General features: G+C 40.4%; 1 protein-coding gene across 8 annotated transcripts in view; it reads right to left on the bottom strand.

Moving 5' to 3' along the window:
- DLGAP1 (DLG associated protein 1) overlaps positions 1–21,814 on the bottom strand; it is a 316,404-nt gene that overhangs the window by 229,359 nt on the left and 65,231 nt on the right. For all 8 annotated transcript variants that reach the window (XM_040970572.1, XM_040970575.1, XM_040970573.1 and 5 more), the window contains exon 2: positions 15,031–15,245. In XM_040970572.1, coding sequence (XP_040826506.1) covers positions 15,031–15,245 — 215 coding nt within the window. The remainder of the gene's footprint in view (positions 1–15,030; positions 15,246–21,814) is intronic.

The following is a 21,814-nucleotide window of genomic DNA, read 5'->3' as shown; positions in this document are numbered from 1 at the left end:
CGATATAAACATTCTACAGTGGCTAATGCTGTGAAATCCAGTCACAAAATGCAGTCACTTTGGTTCAGGCCTGCATGAGTTTGCTAACCTTCTCTTTATGCTTCTGTACAAAATCCTTTGCCAGCTTCCTATTCCTTGGGCCAGATCACAAGGTGTAGCATGCCCTGCCGTAGCTCTCGACTTCATAAATTAATATTGCAAGATTTGCTTTACCCATTGCTCTCATGGCTGCCTCTAGTAGCTGCGCAATTTACCTGGCTCTCATCGCTGTATAACTTATTCATTCTATAAAATCCCTGTAACCATCATATTAGGGTCGCTCTCTGAACCAATACAAAGCTGACCCCAGGAAGTTGATCTGTTTACCTGCCTCCTCAATAGACTTTGGTGCTTTGCAGAGTTGTCTGGGCTGCCTTTCTTGGGGAGAGGCTTGGGTTGGATGTAACAACGCCACCCTACGTAGGTGACAATAATAGATGTGGGATTAGGAGATATAAACTTTCAGTGGTTTCTTTCAGTGCAGAAATGTAGCCTTGGGCTTGATGAACATGGCCAGCTGGGCTTTCTAGCATCGCTCCCTCTAAGACTCCAACACAACCTTTCTTCCTTGACTGGGAAGAGCAGTATCTAAAGAACATGATCCTTGATTGGCTTTTCAGTCCACGTCTGGAAGGTTGGAGCTGTAGGATGGATTCTAACATCAGAGCAGTGATTGAGCCCCGTGTTTCCTCAGCAGAGCATCTGCCTCTCCTGAAACCTGGTAGAGTGACGATGCTACTGAAGTGCTGGCAATTTCATAAACAGTTGATAACCTGGATCTGTGCCGAGGGCTCTCAGCTTTGCTTTTTCTGGGAAGAAGAAGTGGTCCAAAGAAGTAAAACAAGGTTCTGAGCTACAAGTCAAGAACAATGTCCAGATGGTGAAGCACAGTCCCAGGCTGTTCTACGAGACAGCAGGAGGAAGAAAGCTGGCATGGCAGATAGATGGCTAAAGCTTCTGACTCAGGGCTAACCTGTGCTCTGTCTCAGCAAGCTTGAAATAATAAGAAATCCTTGGTATATCTGTACAATGTTAATTGCATCAACTCCAAAACCCTTCCAAGACTATTTTAAGGGTCGAACAAGATGTACTAAAAATGCTATCTTGAAAAAATAGGCTTTGATAGAATAGTTACCAGGATACAAGATGACATATTGAAATATGCATATTGGAATATTCACAAATACGTTTTATGAAATGCTAAGTTGTTAATGTGATCATTAGAGACAACTCTTCTTCCCATCTAAAAGAACTGGTTAATGCTAGTCACTTACAGAAGATCCTTACTCCTGCTCAGAGAAATCAGAAAGAACTGGGATTCCCCAGATGAATAGAAGGGAATATGCTAATGTTCAAATTAGATGACAATACTAGGGACAGCTGCGTAGATATTTTTAACACGCTAATGTGTACCTGCCAGACTGAGCTTCCAGCCTCCAGGTGGGCTGGCAAAGCTAAGTAGGCTTGAGAGGGAACAGGGTGCTTTTCAGAGAACCACAGATTCCCAAACAGAAGGAGGGTATAGAGTCTGAGGGAGCAGGCGAGTCAGAGCAGCAACATGGTTCAAGCTGTGTGGGTAGCTCCCACTCAAGGCACCTTAGGCTTGGAGGGATGGTGTAGTTATCACTTCTTCAGCATCTCCTCGGGGCTGCATCTCATGCCAAGTGCCTCACAAGGATTAAGTCAGTGTTTGGACCTCCTTCTACAGGAGGGATAGAGGAAATAGAAAAGCAGATAACAAGACAGGAATTACTTCAAGAAATATTAACCCTGTGCTTCAGGAGTTCTTAAGATGAAGAAGTAGCAGGCAACAGGGAGAGGTAAAATTTGAGATGAAAATTTGAAAGCATAGAGTTTCTTTTAGTTTCTTCCTCAATTTTTATTATAAAATGGATTCTTCTAGATATCCTAATCACTAATATATTCCAGCATTTAACAAATCGCAGGAGGTTAAGAACACAATGTACTAGGCACTGGGTTATGTTGCACAAATGTTACCTTCTTGACTCTTCCCAATATTCCTGAGGTAAGAAATAGTATCATCCATATATAAACCCGAGGAGGAAATAAAACCACAGAATGGTTAAATTATTTCTCCACAGTAGTATATGTAAAAATAAGGGTTTCTGTGATTGTGAACTGAAATAATTTGGCTTCAAATCTTGTACTCTTGAGCAATAATAAGCACACAATAATAAGTCTTCACTGAATGAATATATAACTATGAGATGACATTCTAAAAATACACGTGAGAGAATAGCATAAACCAACACCTGGAGATATCATAATGCAGTTCATCAAATACATCAGTTTTGCATTGTAGGGGTAAGTGGAATAACTGCAACTTTCTGCCTCTTTAAAATTAGAAGTGCTATATTATTCAGCTTTCTGTTATTATTGTGAAACAGCTCAGGCAGCCTGTTTTTATAACAGAAAGGAATTTTGTTGTGTACATGGTCCCTGAGGTTCACAACCTGAGATTGACTGGTCCCTTGGTTTTGTCTCTGGTGACGGTGCTTCTGCTAGAAGAGCCCTGGGGTCATGTAGAGAATCACCTGGCGAGAGTCAGAGAGTGCACTGTCCATGTCTCCCTGTATCCTCTCCTACAGCCACTAGGATTTGACCCTGGGAGTTCCACTTTTAGACCACAATTGGATTAAGTCCACACCCTCTGAAGAACATTAACATAAAACTTTGAGAACTAAACTTTTGAGTCTAGGGGCACACACACACACACACACACACATTGATTGACACCATAGCAATGTGATTAGGTGGTTAATTTTACCAGTGAAATGTGAATGACAGTGATGTGTGTTACTTCTGTGAAACAGTACTCAATTCACAGCACCCCTTTCTCTGATCTAATGATTCTGGGGGAACCAGTCACGATGGAAATTCTATCATTCTGAGCATCTGGGTGATTACAATGGACATAGCCTCTTCCTGTAAACTCATGACATCATGACCAAGAAATTAACAGCTAAGGTCTGGGGTTGATTTTTCATTCAAAATTTAGTATATGTGCTACCGAAGCGAGCATGTGGGGTTGATTTTTACCAGAGAAAATCCTATTCTATTCTAAATAGGTCAATTGGTAGGACATAAATTGGTACAAGACGTTGAATGCTCAGGGAACAAAAACAAGAAAATAATCCTGACATTTTTTACTATGGTTTCAGGATTTGGCAGCACATAGCAAGGTAACTGCTGTCAGAAGCTGGGAAACGTGGATCTATGGTATGCAGTGGTGAATCACTTGGCAAATTGTTGTCTGTATCAACAGGAAGGTAGATGATGTAACAAACTTATAACTCTAGAGGAAGTTGTTACAAAACATAATGTTAGCAGCAGGTGCTGAGGTGAGCAATTAGTCTGTTAAGATGCCTATGTTCCCCAAATGAGTACTGAGGTTCAATTCCTGGATCCAGCTCTTAATTCCAGCTTCCTGCCAATGCATACCCTGGGGGTAGTGGTGTTGGCTCAATTAGTTGGGTTCCTGACTCTCATGTTAGAGACTGGATCGCATTCTTGGATCCTGGATTTGATTCTGGTTCAGTCCTGGTCACCGCAGGCATTGTGGGGAATGAACCAGCAGATGGGGACTCTGTCTGTCTGCTAGTCATATTGTTAAGTGTCCAGAATGACAGACTCTGATAGTCATTAGTGATGCTCTCTGAATATTGTTTATGTGTCCGTGTCCTGAGAACATGGTAAACTAGCCGTTTCTGTTCTCTTTACAGTTCAACGTTGTCTGTGTTGAACTCATCACTTGTAGGTGGAAGCATTAAAATCCAATGTTCTGTTCACCCTGTGCTCCTCCTCTGCTTTAGCGACTTTGGAAGCATTTCTTGACATGGGATATCCACAACCTGGCCCTGGGTGACCATAAAACGGACACAAGCATGAGTAAGAAATACATTTCTGTTAGCAGAAGCCTCTACAACTTGGGGACTTTTAATCTAACCTATCCTGTCTAGTACAGGCTGGAAGCTAGCCAAATGCACCTTCAAAACAATCAGGGTTCAGTTTGATTGACACATAGAATTCTTGTAAGGGGACAGAACAAAAGAGAAAAAATATATATATATATATATAAATATATATACTCCATATAAATATAAATATATATACTCCATATATATATGGAGTATTGAATTATTTGGGTGATTTGAAATCTCATCTTCCTGAATACTAATATTGAAACTACAAGTTCAGTGTGCATGATAAGAGTATTGTGCTATGGGTTGAATTTGGCCTGGTGGTTAGGATGCCACGTAAGATTCTCAAATGCCATTCTAGAGTATTAGGGTTCAATCCTCATCTTTGGCTCCTGATGTCATCTTTCTGCTAATGCAGACCCTAGGAGGCAGTGGTGATAGCCCAAGGAATTGGTTTCCTACCATCCATGTTGGAAACCTGAATTCACTCCTGGCTTCTGCTTTGACCCTGCCCCCGACCCAGCCATTGCAGGCATCCAGGGAGTAAGCAAGTAAATGGGAGCTCTCTCTGATTCTCAAACAAAAATAAAATAATGGTGCTTACTTTATGCTGAAGCCTTGGGCTGCCTCAGACTGAGAAACTACTGACTTTTTCTTTTTGGCCAGCTCACTCAAGTCTCCATGCAGAATCAACAAAGCTCTTAGAGGAAGATAATTCAGGTAGTTTCTAAAATTAATCTGTTGTTTCCAAATTAATCTATTCAGTATTAACTACGTAGTTAGAAGTTCCCCCTCTTAGGTAACCTAAATAGCTTGGGCTGAGATTTTCATCTATTTTCCTCCTGTTTGGTACTTGGAAATGTTGGTGGTTTTGCTACTCCATGTGAATCCTCTGCTAAGGCATATTTATTTAGGACTTGGACCCAGCCTGCTGCCAGGGGAGGATCAGAGGCAGTTCGTAATGTGTCTGCCAAGGCTCCCTACTGAAACAGGGTTTCTCTTGTAGGAATTCCTGCCACAGGGGTGTGCACGGAAAATTTTTTAATGGTGTAAAATGAAGGCAATACTACTAACTTGAAGTAAACTGACAAAGTATAACCTGCAATAAAGTAATTTAAAAAAAAAACCCACAACCTTTTCCTATGCCAGGTAAAGTAGATTTGTCTTATCAGAAAACATTCCAAACAAAATTCTGCATGTTAATATCTCTAATTTCTGATTGTTAAGCTTCTTTTTTCTCCATAGAGGCCATTGTTACTATTCTTAGATTCTAAGGTGTCTACCTATATCTGACTCTGGAAAACTCAATTTCACTATAGCACTTAATAAATTTATTGAAATCAAGTATAAATGAATCATAGAACACTTAAATAGTAAAAGGGATTGAATAAATGTTAGTTGTCTGTATTTTAAGGCGGAATGTAGATATTGAATTGAAGACATAACAGTGAGTAGAACAGACAGAAATTTTAAGGTTCTTGGCAAACAGAAATTTCCCCAGTGGAACAGTGGGCAGTGTCTTTGTTCAGTACTCTCTAAAGAGATATGGGGAGTTTGGGTTTTTGAAACCCCCTTCTGGGATCTTCCCAGCTCACATCTCTTTGCTGTTCCCCAAATCCTGTACGGTCAGCTGTGCCAATCCATCCACAACCATAAGAAGTAGGCTCAGGTAGTATCCTTTAAACCATGGAACAGACACAGGTCCTTGGCAAAGTTGTGGCATAAAGACAGGCACTTCTCCTAAGAGGCCATCCTCATTCCTGGAGTTGTTTGTCAGTATGCCCCTTGAAGCACTGATCTTTGGGTTAGCTGGTCCTTGCTTCCCTCACTCCAGGCCAAACCTGAATCCAACAGTTCTCCACATCTTTCCTGGTTCAGCCTCCTGCCTGCTGCATACACCTCCAGGTTAGAATTGACTTCATGGTAGCCCTCTGACCTCCACTTAAACCCATCTGTCATTTTCAAATTCTGCTTTGGATGTTGCTTTTTTCTGGCTCATTTCTCAGTTGTCCACATCTGGTTGGTCTTCTCTGTTCTCTAACCCTGTTGGCATAGTTGATCACTATCATCTTAACCAGTTAATCATTCTACCCACCATTTAGTCATTTTGCTTTCAACACCTCAGCTCATCTTACCTCTGACATTTAGCTAATTGGTAACTTTGGACTAGTTGCTTCATCTCTTTTGAGATGCAGATTGTTCATGTATAAAATGGACAGACTCATATGGATAGAGTTGTTAGGAGCAAATGATAGCACAAATGTACGTTTGTCCGTCTAACATGAGGAAGAAAATGTTCCAAGACCTTCAGTCAGTTCCTGGAGCCACAGAGAGAGAATGGAAGCCTAAATACACTATGTATTTCCTATAGAGGCATGTCACTGTGACAGCCCACACAACAAAATAATTAGCAACAGTAAGCCTAGTCTTCCTGAAAATTTCTGGGATATGCACATAACCTCAGGTTCTCAGAAAGTTCAGAACAGGGAGTGAGAGTACATATCCCAAGAAAAGATCTCATTGCTTTTATTTTACAGCTTATGTGGTAAGTTGATTGGCTCAAATTGGTTTCTGTACACATGGAAGGTTCTATTTGCCTGGTTCAGGTCTTACTGAAAGGATAGATTAGAGTGTATGATGCTTACATAGATTTATTATTAAATAAATTTATTATTTAAGTAATTTATTTATTATTAAATAGATTTATTTATTATTAAATAGATGTCTGTGTTTCACACTACTACAGTTCATTGGATAATTTGTATTGTTCATTGATATAAGTGTGGTCGATTGAATGATTCATATCATGTGCCAGTGCTTTCTTAGTTGATTGGATGATCGTTGCTTAAAAACCCCTGAACATCACTGGTCAGGGCTGCTCCCTTCCACTTGCGGTGGTATGGAACAGTTCACTGGTCAGCACTGGCTGATGAACAGACTCCTGAGCTTCAAGGAGTCTGCCTCTAACTTTTTTATGGGATAGATGTGGTCAACTCCCAACATTTGGAGGTCCCAGTGAGTTCTTTCCTGAAGCTCTAGGTACTTGAGTTTTGGGAACTCCTTTGCTGAGATTGTAGGGCCGGCACTCAGGCGATAGCTGCTGAGATGTTCCTTAGCCTTGGTGTCCGAGGGTCTGAGTGGGAGCAGTTGGGGTCCACAGAGATCAAGGCCTGCCGGAGTCATCTGGAGTGGACAGCTCTCCCCAGGTCGTGAAAACCTCTAAGGTAAGTGCGGATTTTGGCAAGGCTGGATGCAATACTACTTCCCGGATCCAGGCCAGTGGAGAGATATCACCCTGTGCCCTCTGGTCTGTTATATTCTGGTTCTATTTATCGGTTACCAACAGTCTTGTATCTGTTTTGTCTATGTTCATTGTTGTCCTGTGCCTGCTAGATTTTGGTGTGGCAGTTACTTGTATGTCCTTGTGCTCATCATCCTAAAACTACTTGGTTCAATAGGTCCAGTGCTGAGAAAACAACTGGTAGTCAGGGCTCTAAAAGAGCCATTTTACAGTAATACTACTTGGCCTCAATACTCCTTGAGATTGAATTATGGATGGCCTTGTAATAGATCTTAGGTTTTTTTTTGGCACTTTTTTCCAATTACAGTTGCTTTAGGAGAATTTCAGAATTGTTACCATGCATTATTGTCTGTGTTTGCTGGCAGGGAAATGTTAGTAGGTACAAATTGGGCAAAGGTAAATGAGGCAAATGCTTCCTAGCCTCTTAAATTCTATGGGAAAGACAATTTGGGTTTGTTAAAAAAAGTTTGCATAAATTAGCCATATATGCCAAATGATTGAAGACTACTTAAAAAGCAACTAATTTAAAATATTTGATATGTTTTTATTTAGAAAATGTCTTATTTTTGAGAGTTTTAAAGGATTATTTCAAAACCTAAATCAAGGAAATCAGCAGATGGAAAACAGTTGCAAGCCTGCAAATGTATCCTTGGTGGGAAAAGTTACAAAAGGAGAACTTTTAAGTAAAAAAAAAAGCAAGATTCCATCCTGGAGTGAGACAGTTTCTTGAAATAAGCACGCTCATTCCCCTTTTGAGACTTTGTGAGAACTGGAGGTTATGGACACCTCCCAGAAAGGTTTCAGATCTAACCTTACTCCCACCATTTTTTATTATCTGTGCTCTCACCTCATAATTTATAAATCAGTTTACAAATTCGGCAAGTAAGAGATTAACAGTACTAAATAGCAAAATGGAACAGTTACGGCAATGTACTGTAATAGATGATGCATTAGTGCAGTCTCTCTCTTGAAAAGGTCAAGGTAGATACCAATATTTTTGGACTGTAGTTGACCACAAGTAACTGAAACATTGGAAAGTGAAATGGCGGAGAAGTAAGGATACTGTAAAACCCCTAGTGCTCAGTCAGGCACTTAGAACCTCGCTAAAGCATGAATATTTCATTCACTTTTACAACTCCTGTTTCCTTCTCTTTAAAAAGTACCTGGACTTCCTTTAATTCTTTTATGAGTCTTAAAGACTTCACACCTCTCTGTGGGCATACTCACTCTTTGGGCAATTCCATCGATGCAGTCTTCCTACCCCAACATGTTTTTCTAGAGTAATTATGTAGCAAGCTACTAGAATGGAAACCACACTACTCATACAAACTTTCATCGTTTGGAAAAAGATGTTCCTGTCTTAGTGAAGGACCAATTTTTTTTGTCTTGAGCTGTATGTATGTGGTGATCAGGAATTTAATATTACAAGTAATCTCTTGTACTAGTTTTTTTTTTTTTGAAAAGTAAGCCTTGTTTCTAGCAGGGTTTGAAAGGTATATGGATAACTTGTCTATGAGTAAGTGATAATTGGTATTTGAGCAAGAATGGCTCTTGTTTTAGATGTTTTGAGTTTATAACTATTTTGGAAAGGTTGGGGGGACGTTGGAAGGATAGATGTTTGCAGAAGAAAGAATTATCAGTGTTAAAAAGGGAAAACTATCCTGTATTTATATCACTAAAAGCACAAATTCACAATTTTGTAGGGCTAGGTTGTGTTGTTCTATTATGTCAACCACTGTCTGCATTATTAAATGTCATATGTCTTACTGAGAAGCAAGCAGGGGAGGAATGGAATGAGGACAGTGATAAGAAAAGGACACAGAGACTTTCATTCCTGGTGGACAACAGTAAGGGGGATATGCACTACTATGTCTTTAGAGTTCACACCTCTGGGAAGCAAATATCCAGGCTCCTATCCTTTTTTTTCTCCCTTCCCTCTTTCCCATTTTTTTTTTCTGGGACGACAAGGAACCTGAGGAAGATGAGGAACAGCAGGTGGGCAGGAGGGGTCTTGGAAATGTGAATAGGCTGAGGACATCCTGTACCTAGAGAGAAAAAAGGAGGCAGGGCACATGAAGATAAACAATGAACAGACACTCCAACAGGTGGTTAGAATTTTAGGTTTCTGATGTAGAGCTGATTCATTTTAGATCTCCAGATTTCAAGCTGAGGGAGAACAGCTCCCTTCATCTTCTTACACTGCTTTACTTGGCAGTTTTTCCTCTCTGAGCCTTTTTATTTCACTTAGACACATTTGCGTTGAGAGACTTTCAAATAGAGTAAGGACATTGCCTTCAGCCATCAAAAATCAATGGCAGCTGAAGAACAAGGTTTAGATGGAATTTGAGGCTTCATCTGCACTCAGTGGGAAAGATGCTGGGATACACCAAAGCTGGGACCTGCTGATGCTCTCTGCCACGGTCCTGGGTGCCACCTGAGTGGTAGCATTCTTATTAAACGCTTGAGACTCTCATTTCATTGGGGAGATTTAGAGAGATAAAATTAGTTGCCCAAAGCCACAGAGCTATTTAGTATTTCGCTATTTTCTCTAACACCAGGGAAAGGTTCAGGCCCAAGAGAAAAATGAAGATGGAGTATTAACCAATCTACAAATGAAAAAAACTATTTGCCTGCAGATATTTAGGATAGAACATACGCTTTTCTAAGGACTATTGTTAGGCTTTTAATCAAAATTGCCAGGGGTTCTGACTGGCCTTCTGACAAAAGCCTGGGCAATTACAGAGAAATTTCAAAACTTATAATATCAAAGACTGACTATTTCATACAGTGAAAATCTTTTCTTATTGCCTGGATGAAGGGATAAGGAAGTATAAAGAAATTCTAAAGTGCTATTTACCTTGAATCACTGGCAAGGATAAAGACGTACAAAGAAATTTTAAAGTGCTATTTACCTTGAATCACTGGTTATTTGAATTTGACTTTAGAAACTTTTCAATGACTGCTCACTTTGTATCATTTGAAAAATGTCCTTTCTGCAATACAGCAAATAAAAGTCGAGGTGAGAGTTGGGCTTGGTTTTGCCTAATCATGATAACAGGCAGCAGTGTCAGTTCTGGAATAAATGTTATATCACAGCAAAACCATAGAGAAGACAGGTTCTTCATCACAGCCAAGCTGTGCTGGAGTAGTGAGGGATTTCTGGGCCCCCCAAACTCTCCCACATTGGTAAAAAAAAATCTACTAGGGAATATTCAGAAATGGGTTCTGAAAATACAAATATTCTTGTGTGATGCTGCCATTTCACATTGCTAGTTGCTCAACAGATAAAGAAAAGGGAAAGCTAGTGATCAGGTGAAGGGTTTTATTCACCGCTGAAGAATATGAGAAGAGAAGGAGAGAAACAGGCACTTTGGAGAGCGACTGCAGCAGGAGTCTTATAGGTGTGCACATGTACTTAATCATCTTACAACTACTCCTAACTCCAGAATGCTTGGCTGACCCAAGACTTTCTGTATCCGAAGATCAGTAACATTAAGTAGCTGATGGAAGCCACAAACAGAAATCTACCTTCCAGATGCCTTTGGAAAACAGAAGAGGGAAAAGACAAAAAAACAATCTAAGAAAGTGTAGGAGTGCCGTCTTGCCAGCATTCCGAGGGAACATGGGAGTTGAAAACCTCAAACTAAATGTTGCCCCAATCTCACATGACTAATTTTAGTTATCTTGGTTCATGAGTATGATTCATCCCTAAAGCTGTGAATTGCTGGGGAGGAAGGAGGGAAAAATTAACTTAAATGTCAAAGAAGTAGGAGCATAAATATATTTTTCTTTTCTTGCGGGGCAGGAGCTAGAATTCAAGGATATGGGGCTTGGCTTTCTTGGTGGATGAATGCTTCAAAGTTCTAGAAAAACAATGATCTCTAGTGAAAACATCATCAAGGAATAACAGACAGAATTTCTTGAGTCACATGAATTTTTTTCCTCCACAGTGGATTTTCCTTTTCCTCTTTCTGTATCTCTCTAAATCCCATGCAATTAGACATCTTTAATAATCCTATGAAGTTGAACACGATGGACGCTTATTATGTAGATTTGTAATGATAAATGCAAGTCACAAAATACATAAGGGAGAAATGAATAGAAGTAAGCAAACTAAGAAGTAACACTGGGGAGTGGAAGAGATGTTTCAATCCTGGTCACATGTACTCTTGTTGGCTAAGGAACAGTGGCGCAAGAGAGCCAGTTTGGTGACATTGCAAGCCTGTGATGAAAATATGATTTTCAGTTTACTAGGTGTTTATTAGTAAATTGATTGCCATCTTGGCTTCCCAAAATTTGGGAGAAGGAAATAGCTGATCAGCTTATGCTCAGGTCAATGATTTCACTGCCTGAACTAGCCACAATCAACCTAGGCACTGTGTACTTGCTTCCTTGTACTCTTAAAACTTCTGAGCTCTGAAAGAAGTAACTGATGATTGTAAGGATACAGCCCAGGATACGAGAGGAAGATAGTACTACATAAGTGAGAGAGAAGACGTTCCAGCAACTTCAGAGAGAATGCTGGAGGCCGGAAGCGCCCAGGCACAAACCTGGTGGGATCCTGGAACCCACTGCTGTCCTCAGTACCTCCCTCTCAGCTCCAGTCCTTCCTGTTCTCTTCGTAGCTAGGTATTCCTAGGGGCAGCTGAATCATGGTGCCTGGTCACAGAACAGCCAAATGTGACCCATGCATCCTGGAGATAAACTAAAAGAATCATGAGCACAGTCCCGCTGCTTAGTGTGTACATGAAGGAACTGTCCCTGGGTCTCAGCGACCTCCTTGTTCATCACATTCACTCCTACACACGTTCTGGAAGATGCCAATGAATACCACAGTCATGACCACCTGTTCATGGAGAGATGTTTTAAGATCTGTATAGATGATGATGACCAGAAGTTTCCTTGACTATCCTCATCTCATGCTACAGTGACTCATTACCTCTGTTACAAGTCCATTTCTTTTCAGATTGAGGATATTTAATTATCTGTGTTTACACTAGGTATGCCAAGGTACATCAAAGCCTTGTTATTATTTTTAAAAATTTCTACCACCAACTCTTACCTTGTGTGGTCATGCTGTGGATTGCATTATGTTTCCCAGATAAGCTGAAGTCCTCACTCCTAGCATCTGTGAATGTGACCTTCCCGTAGCAGTTCTTATCCTCAGGGGATATGTTCCAAGACGTCAGGTGGCTGTCTGAAACCTCAGATAGAACTCAACTCTATATGTGCATCATGTTTTCTCTTGTACTTACACACTCGTGAGAAAGCTCAATTTATAAACTAGGCACAAGAGGATCTTAGGTATAACTAGTAGAAAGTAAAATTATAATAGTATAGTAAAATCAAAGCATCAGCATCACTTTTGTTTTTCTAAAGGGCCACTATTAAATAATGATTACTTGAAAACAAGTACTGAGATTCTGTGAAGTCAACATGATAATTAATATAACTGAATGACTAACAGTTCGTAGTGTGTAAACAATGGATACATTTCGGCCTGGCACAGTAGCCTAGTGGTTAAAATACTAGCCTTGCATGTTTGGGATTCCACATGGGCACCTGCTCTAATCCGGGCGCCCTGCTTCCCAGCTAGCTCACTGCTTGTGGCCTGAGAAAGAATTCAAGGACGGCCCAAAGCCTTGGACCCTACACCCATGTGGGAGACCTGGAAGAGGCTCCTGGCTACTGACATCAGATTAGCACAGCAATGATCATTGTGGTCACTTGGGAAATGAATCAATGGATGGAAGATCTTCCTCTCTGTCTCTTCTTGTCTCTGTATATGTGACTTTCCAATAAAAACAAAATGAATCTTTTAAGAAAAGGACACATTTGACAAAAAGACTAATTCATGTTCCAGGCAGGCTAGAAAACTAAGATGTTGCGATAATTTTATCAGACTACTTCAAATAGAGCACGGCTGAAAACTTCTGTATTATTTCTAGAATTTTCTAGTTAATAGTTTTGAACCACAGCTGATCACGGATAACTGAAACCAAGAGAAGTTAAATCATGAGTAAGAGAGACTACTGCATTTGGAAATGGAGTCTCCAGACTGAATCAAGTTAAGATGAAGTCTTGAGAGAGGAACGTAAAGAGGCAGCCAGATGAAGCCAGAGAGGGAGAAGCCATAGATGACGACAGAGACCAGGCACGATGACTGGAGCGAAGGGGTGTGAGGCTCTGCTGGCCACAACCAGATCCCACAGGTCCCCTAAGCTTCACAGGGAGTGTGCGCTGCTGGCATCTTGGTTTATATTTCCAACCTCTTGGACTGTAAGCCAGGTCTGAGGTTCTTTGCTAAGATAGACCCAGAGAGCCAATGCATTACAGTAAGAAGGCCCCGGGGACACTACTGAAAGCTCAGAGAAACCAGGAGCTTCTTGGCTTGTGCTGCTTTAAGTATGTTAATATTAACATCTAATTAGAATCTTCTACAGTGGTTCCATGTGCTTTCTGGGGAAAGAATTCACATGGCAACCCGCCTCCCCCCCTCCAGTTCTTTAAAATAAAATGTACTTCGTTATTTAAATAAATTCCCATCACATACTAGATGGCTAGATTAGGTATTCTTGAGTAACCATCTGGCTTGTTTTCCTCAGCCCATTGCTTTGAACTTTTCTGCTTCATTGATTTTATTTGATTTTTTTTTACATTTTATTCAGTAATCACACACATGCATAAAGAGTAATTTATATTTCATCAAGATATGGAATCAATGATACTTAAAACACCGATTATCTGCAATATGGTTTTCAGATTCAAATATAATTCTGTCTCTAGATTCATAAATAGTATCAAAAATTAAATCAGGGGCAGACATTTGAGGAGGCAATTAAGATACTTGCGTCCCATAAGAGGTTCAAGTCCTGTATCCATTTCTCTCATTCCAGCTTCCTGCTATGCATACCCTAAGAGACATCAGGAAACAGCTCAGGGGCCCTGCCTCCTATGTGGAAAAGCTGGCTTTTGCCAGGAGAGCCCTGCCTGGAATACTGTCATGCGCATTTGCAGAGTCAGCTAATGCACAGGAGATTTCCGTCTGCCTGTCTTTCTCTCATCTTCTCTGCATTTCTCTTCCATTCAAATAAAATAAATGAATGCATAAAAATCCAGAGAACTTACTTAAAAGAGTACTTTTTAGTAGTCTTTGTAATGCTATTAACTGTTCACAAATGGCACAAATACAGGTGAGGACGACTTACAATCACATTTTCAAAATAAAAAGAAGTTTTTACGGTGCTTAAAATTGTCTACGTATTTGGTGCCAAATTTTTGAAATGTGTATCAAGAACCTCTAAACATCACCCACTTTTTAAGCAATGGGCATATTCCATAAACTTCAAGGCTTACTCTTATCAATTGTCTGAAAAGTTGAAGGAGTTTTAAGCAAGAGTTCTACATATTAGTGGCTCAACAAATGTCCAAGAATTGGTATACAGGAATCTTTTCCTAAAAATCTTGAGTATTTTCAAGAGCCATTGTAGATTATTTAAAAGCGTTCTTTTTGGAATTTTTAGGTGTTTATATCATGAACTATGCAGAAGACATCCAAGTGTCCCTTCTTCGAAAGTGCACGGATAATCAAGTCAGACCCAGTGTGAAAACCAACAGCTCATTCAGCGTAATAGACTGTTTCACCTGTAGAAGGCCCCTTGCCTCATTTTATTCAGGAGCTATACAATCTGATCCTAGGCAACCATACAAGAAAAGGCACCACCGGAACGTCGTGTTAGGAGTACTCACTTGAGGGTGGTGAGTTCTGTAAGGGACGGCTGAGTCGCCTTGAGATAGCTTTCTCTCCGTGCAGCCACTTTGGGAGAAGGCTTGGGGCTGGTGTCCGAGTCTCCACTGTCTTCATCCCCCATGGCCTTGATGTAGCTGCCACTGCGCATTCTTCTGCAAGGAATTTCATCGTCTTTACCTCGAGGGGTGTACCCTGACCATTCATCCTGAGGAACCTAAACACAACACAGAGAAATTTGCTTTTGAGAAAATACTGTTTTTTTTTTTTTTAATTTCAGTTTTTGGGTCTGACCCTTGATATAGGCAATACAGATTAATTATCTTGAACTTTAGATATGAAGCCTTCAATAACACTGTTTTTGCGGAATAGTTTCATACGCACATGGTGTTTTGTTTTTGTTTTTTTGAGAACATGTAGTACATTCAAGTCTAAGTCATTAAAAACAATTTAGACATTAGAGATAATTAAAGCAACTGGCTTTGGTTCATTTATATTTCTTATTTTTCTCATTCTGATAATAGTTGAGTCAGTCACAAGGATGCCTTTGGAGGGGAATGTAATTTTATTGGGCTATTAAGTGATTTAAATCAATGATCATTTAAGATTCAAGAATGTTTGTTCATTTATCTCCACCTTTCCTTAATCTCCCAGATTTACCATCTCATATCCAATCCGTCCCCTTCCTAAACCAGTGGTCCACACTATCTGTATTCACCTCTTAACCACCTACATTCTCTGCATCTCTTTCAGCTTCACTAGATATTCTTAAAGTTTCCAGTGATCCTCTCGTGAAAGCTAAGGGGGTTTTCTTTGTTGGACTGTACACATGTGTGCCCCCTGCTACACACCACCTTTTTTTTTTTAAAAAGATTTATTTTTATTATTTATATTGGAAAGGCGGATATACAGAGAGGAGAGACAGAGAGGAAGATCTTCCGTCCGATGATTCACTCCCCAAGTGAGCACAACGGCCGATGCTATGCCGATCCGAAGCCAGGAGCCTCTTCCAGGTCTCCCACGCGGGTGCAGGGTCCCAAAGCTTTGGGCCGTCCTCTGCTGCTTTCCCGGGCCACAGGCAGGGAGCTGGAAGGGAAGCGGGGCTGCCGGGATAGAACCGGCACCCATATGGGATCCTGGGCGTGCAAGGCGAGGACCTTAACCACTTGCGCCATTGTGCTGTGCCCTACACAGCACCTTTTGAGAGTTGCCTTTCTCTTGGTTTCTGGGCTGTTCTACTCACCTGTTACAGCTACTCCTCATCTGAACTCATCTTTCCTCTTGCTTTTCTTCATTATGAGGATCATGTAAGAGGACGCTGCCACTGCACTGCACTTTTATCTTTATGCAATCGTTTCTTCGTGTTCAGAAAAACATTACACTATGTTCTTTAGGGCTCCTTTATTACTTTCCCTTCAGTTCCTCTCAGATTTTCTAATTTAATCTGAACTCTCCCTAGGATCTCATTTCTCCTCCATTTGGTGAAAGACATGCACAATAACTACTCTTAATCAATCAAAAGTAACATTTACTGGACACAGAATACCACACGGGGCTTAACTAAAACAAAAGTGGGGGAAAATGAGGAGAGCTAGTTCTTTTTCCTTAACATGCTTATAAGAGAGACAAGAAAAGTCTAAGCAAATTTGGAAACAGCTCCAAATCAGTACGTTAAGAAGTTGAACACATGGTGTCATAGATGAAATATGTATAAAAGACACATTATAAATAAAAGTTAGTTAGCAATAAAATAAAATTGGAGTCCCCAGGAAGGCCTTCTTGGGACTAGCCAGTTTGTAACAAAAATATAAAAAGTTATTTAATATTTTAATGGTATTTACTGGTTATCCTTTAATAGGATATTGTATTTCATGATCAACATTTAGCTCTGCTAAGTGATTTGCTTACAGGATCTTGTTTCATCAACATGATAACACTGTATCTTAAAAAAATATTTTGCAGGTCAGAGAGCTTAAGCAACTTGCCAAAGGATACATAACTACAATTGCCAGCACTGGGATTCAAGGTGTTTCTGCTTTAACTCCAGAGATCACAATCAAATGACTTTAAAATGTATGACTGATAACACACGAATTTGAAATCTCAAGTGTTAGACATACACATGTCAGACACGGATTCCAAATATTCTAAATTCTGGGAAGTGAAAATGGATGCTCTATTAAAAAGCACATTTTTTTCCCTCAAGTTATGAATTTATCTGTGTAGATGGAACTCTATATCTAGAAACATCAGACTGAAGAGCGGCTACTCTCCAGGGACTTTAAAACACCAACTTGTAGGTTCTGATTCTGAAAAGTTCTCAAGAGGTTGTAAGCTTCACTATGTACCATGCTTTTTTAACTTAACAAATCCTTACAGTGTGCTTTTTGTGTTTCCTGTGTGTCAGCTCTGCTCTTCTTGCTGAATAGAGGTTGGCTCAGTTGATCCATACAGATGAAGCATTTAATATTATTATTATCCCATTTTACTAATGAAACTGAGGTTATATAACTCACCTAGTGTTACAGCCCTTTAGGCACAGTTTGTGCAAGGTGCTTTTCTTGTGGTTGACCATCACTATGTTTTGAATGTCGTACAGTCTATGCAAAGAATCCATTCCTAACCCAGCATCGGCAACCACCAGCTGATTGGGGAGATGGACTGTACTGGGCCCTGTACTTGTAAGTACACACAAGAATCTGGTCTGGGATCACCTCAGGCAAAGTTTCTTTTGGGATCTCCCCAATCTGCCAGACTCAGAACCCATGGTCTGCCATGGAGTACAAGTTCCAGAGCCGAGCTTCCTCAGAGGCTCAGACGGAGCAGTGGAGCGCATAACCAGCTGCACATGGAGGATATGGCAGTCTATCAGAATCTGCAGAGGATACCTGGCATCACAACAGAGCACAGAACAAATCAATCAACTACCCCAGCCATAGGTCGGCAGTGAGAAACTGGGCAAGCAGAGGCTCTAAGGTGGACTATGTCAATCAGTGGATTCTCCAATGACTGCATCACGCTTGGAGTGGTGAGAATGGCAGCAATTCAGAACTGTTGAACTATCAAAACCACTTGAGCAGGATCATTGGAGCATGCCCCACATGAGGGAACTGGGATGGGTGGGAGACTGGTTGGGGCTTCTCCCTTTATCTCTCTCTTTACCCCAGATACAGGGGAAAAAAATGTAGAAAAAAAAATAGTCTCACCCACTTTCCTGTAGCCCTTGAACTTTTTTTGTACTAATTAACTATGTAAAGATTGTCAAAAAAAAAAAAAAAAGAAAAAAAAATCTTCCACCTGCTAATTCACTCCCCAAATGGCTGCAATGCCTAGAGCTGGGCAGATCCAAAGCCAGGAGCCAGGAGCTTCCTCTGGGTCTCCCACGTGCGTGCAGGTGCCCAAGAACGGGGACATCCATCAGGGGACTGGATCAGAAGTGAACCCAGAAGGGATGCTGATGCCACAGGCAGTGGGTTCACCCACTACATCACAGCACTGGCCCAGCTGAACATTTTTTAGAAATGCAATCACCCGTTGTGTGACCTTTAGTGCCTGGTTCCTATAGCTTACCGAAATGCTGCACTTCTTAATGTAGCCACCTTGGTGGATGTGATGTAATATTTCACTGTGTTTTGATTTGGTATTTTCTTAGTGGCTAATGATGTTGAACATCTGTTTATGTGCTAATTGATCATGTGAACATTTTCTTTAAATAAGTATTACAGAAGTTATTTATGTGATCTAAATATTAGACAATCTGTTTCAGATTGTCTGATTTGAGATGCAGGTCCCCAGCTGCTCATCCCCTTCCCATTATTGCACCTCCTGGGGGGGCAGTGGTCCCTGCTAGCCTGTGGAGATCTGAATTAAATTACAGTTACAGCATAGCTCTTGCTCTTGGAGAGTGAATCAGCAAATGGGGGATCTCCCTCTCTGCTCTAACCTTTAAATAAAATGACAATAAAAAAATTAAAATGAAAAAAAAAGAATTCATGCCTAAAGTGTTGGTACCGGAGATTAATCTGTTCACAGGTGAGGTCTAGTGGGTGATCCCAATGTGCTCCTCAGAAGGGAGTTTCCATGCAACACCTTGAGTCTGACCCCTCCCAACTAACTCACTCTTCTTGCTTTGAGATGTGATAGGTTTCCACGTACACCTCCACCACTGTTATCCATAGTAGTGTGGTTCAGTTGTCATTAGAACTGAGATAATGCAGACATCATGTCCCTGAACCTCCTAAACTGTGAGCTCAATAAACAAGTCAGCTCTCTCCACAACTCATTACAACTACCATTTGATGCTGCCTCTCTTTCTAGGCTTTGCTTTGTTGCACCTGCAGAGCAAAACAATTAGGGCCCATGATGTCTTTGTAATCCATTTGATGCACTTGCCTTTTATTAGATGTGTTAGTGATCATTTGGAGTTTTTTTTTTTTAAACTAAGAGGCATAAAAATCACCACAGCAACAAGGATTTCAAGGGAAATCATAAGCATTGAAACTAGTTTTGTATTTCTTCAATTGGCAGGTGACTCACTGCATAGATATGATCATGATTAGACTCCTATTATTGGCTTAGCAAATACACTTCACGAATTAACTTGCTACAGCCGATGGTCATAGATGATGCAGTCACACTTGCCATTTCTCAGTACCAAAACAAAGTTGATAAGCATTGCTTTCTGGAATATTTGAGATTACAAACATAATAGTTCATATTGGTTATGAAACAAAACATGGCAAATTTCTGCTTAGATGATATTTTCAAATTTAGTTTATGATAGAAGCTTGGCTTGCACAAGAAACAGTCTGTAATTGTTGCTAAGGGAACCATCTGAGAACTATTTAATCTGTATACCATTCAATTAAACATCCTTGGCAAATGAAAACAGCTAAGAAATATAGAAGTGACTTCTTTGGGGATGGAGTGGAATTTGAATATCAATACATTATTCATATAAACCTAAAGGTGGTATAAAGAATCCACATGAAAGAATACAAAAATGAGCTCCATGAAAAAGGTTAAAAACTCAGAAATTCGAGACAATGGAGAAGCAAAACATGATCACTGAGCCAGAAGGACCACTAAAATTACTAGAATCAAATCAGTACTATGAATACATACATAGTATTACTTTAATTATACTCTTACACTAAGACCTCGACTGAATAGAAGGCCACTGAATTTAACATTCTAGAAGGCCATTGTTTTTCACTCCCCAAGATATCAATGGCTTGTTTTTCTTAAACTGTAGTCATACACCCACATTTTTATGCTGGTTTCAAGTTCACCAATTATATTCACATACAGTATCCCTATTCATTATGCATCTATTCTATGACACTCCCATTTTATAGATGGAAAAAACTGAAATGAAGAAGCAAAGTGACTTATGTAACATTCAGTGAGTGAAAGCAAAGCTGAGATTGCAATGTATTTATTCAGTATCCCCTTTACCTGGAAAACTATCAGGTTTCTTGTACTGTCCTGGATCCTAGCAACAGATGCACAAGAGGCTTGCACCCTTTTCCACATTTTACAGCCTGTGACCCTATCTCTAAGACTGTGAATGGGACATACAATAAGCTTCATGCAGCCCAGAGCACCCACCAGCCCTCTCTCTACTGGCCTTGATCATTCTTAGATATCTGGAATATGTAAGTCCAGAGACAAGGTTTCAAGACCAGTCTCTAAATACAAAACTTAATTCCCATTAAGTTTTTTTCCCTATAAGTTCTGCTTTGTGAAAGAGGGCATTTGTGGGGAGATTCCTAGGAAGTCAGGGGAGCTGGCTTTCCCATAGCAATCTAAGGGTTGTAGGCTCCATTCTAAGTCCTTCGGACAGGGTGAGATCCCAGGACACAGCGCTGGGGATTATCTTCTGATGGGGAGCTCTAGCTTGGAGATGCCAGATGTTGACGGTGCATAAGAAGTACTTGCTTCATATGTTTCAATGATTTCTTTCTCTAGTTTACCAAGAAAATGGAAAGCATGCATCAGAATCTTCTGCATGTCACCAAGGAGCATCTGCATGCCCAGTGACAGGACTGAGTGCTGGACAATGTGCAGAACTTGCACAAAACAGACCTTTATCAAGATTGTCTTGTGTGCTTATCGGTATTACTTCATTTAAGGCATGTCTAATTCTTTGGGGTGCAGAAATGAAGAATGGAGAAGTTAATTAGCTTGTCCATGAGTGGCACTTGATCACTAGCCCAGCAGGAATGCCAACCTGGGCTGTCTAATGGCAGAACTTGCCCTCAGCAATACCACTTCCCTTAATTCCAATGAGCTTGTAGTGGAAGAAAACAAAGAACATTTATAATGATGATGCAAGTGCTCAGTAGGATTCTGTGGATCAGAAGTTGGAAAACTTTCTCTGCTCTCTGTAAAGTCTCATAACGACCAAATCACCCTGCTCTTACAGCTCCAATTCTGCCATAGACAACTGGGAATGAATGTGCACGGCTGTACACCAATCAAACTTTACAAAGACACTCGGTAGACTAGGTTTTATGATCTTTATATAATGGTAATACTATAGAACTATGGAACAGTTGGAGGGAGATTTTGCAGAGCTGAGTTCAGTTCTAAAGGAATTTGAGATGAGTTTATAAGACTCCATTTTACTTGGCCCTATCCCAAAGCATTTCCCCAAATCACTTCCTTTTTGTTTAATGATTTGTGGCCAGGCTGGTTTCTTTCTTTCTTTTTAGAGAAAAGTAGAAAAGGGCAGAGAGCTTGCACCTGCTGGTTTATCCCTCAAATGCCTACAGCAGTGGAGCT

Source organism: Ochotona curzoniae, unplaced genomic scaffold (genome assembly GCF_017591425.1).
Source record: "Ochotona curzoniae isolate NIBS_2020 unplaced genomic scaffold, NIBS_Ocur_1.0 scaffold_4812, whole genome shotgun sequence".
Classification (NCBI taxonomy): domain Eukaryota; kingdom Metazoa; phylum Chordata; class Mammalia; order Lagomorpha; family Ochotonidae; genus Ochotona; species Ochotona curzoniae.
The sequence above is the reverse complement of the archived record's forward strand: the minus strand, read 5'-3'. Positions and strand labels throughout refer to the sequence as shown.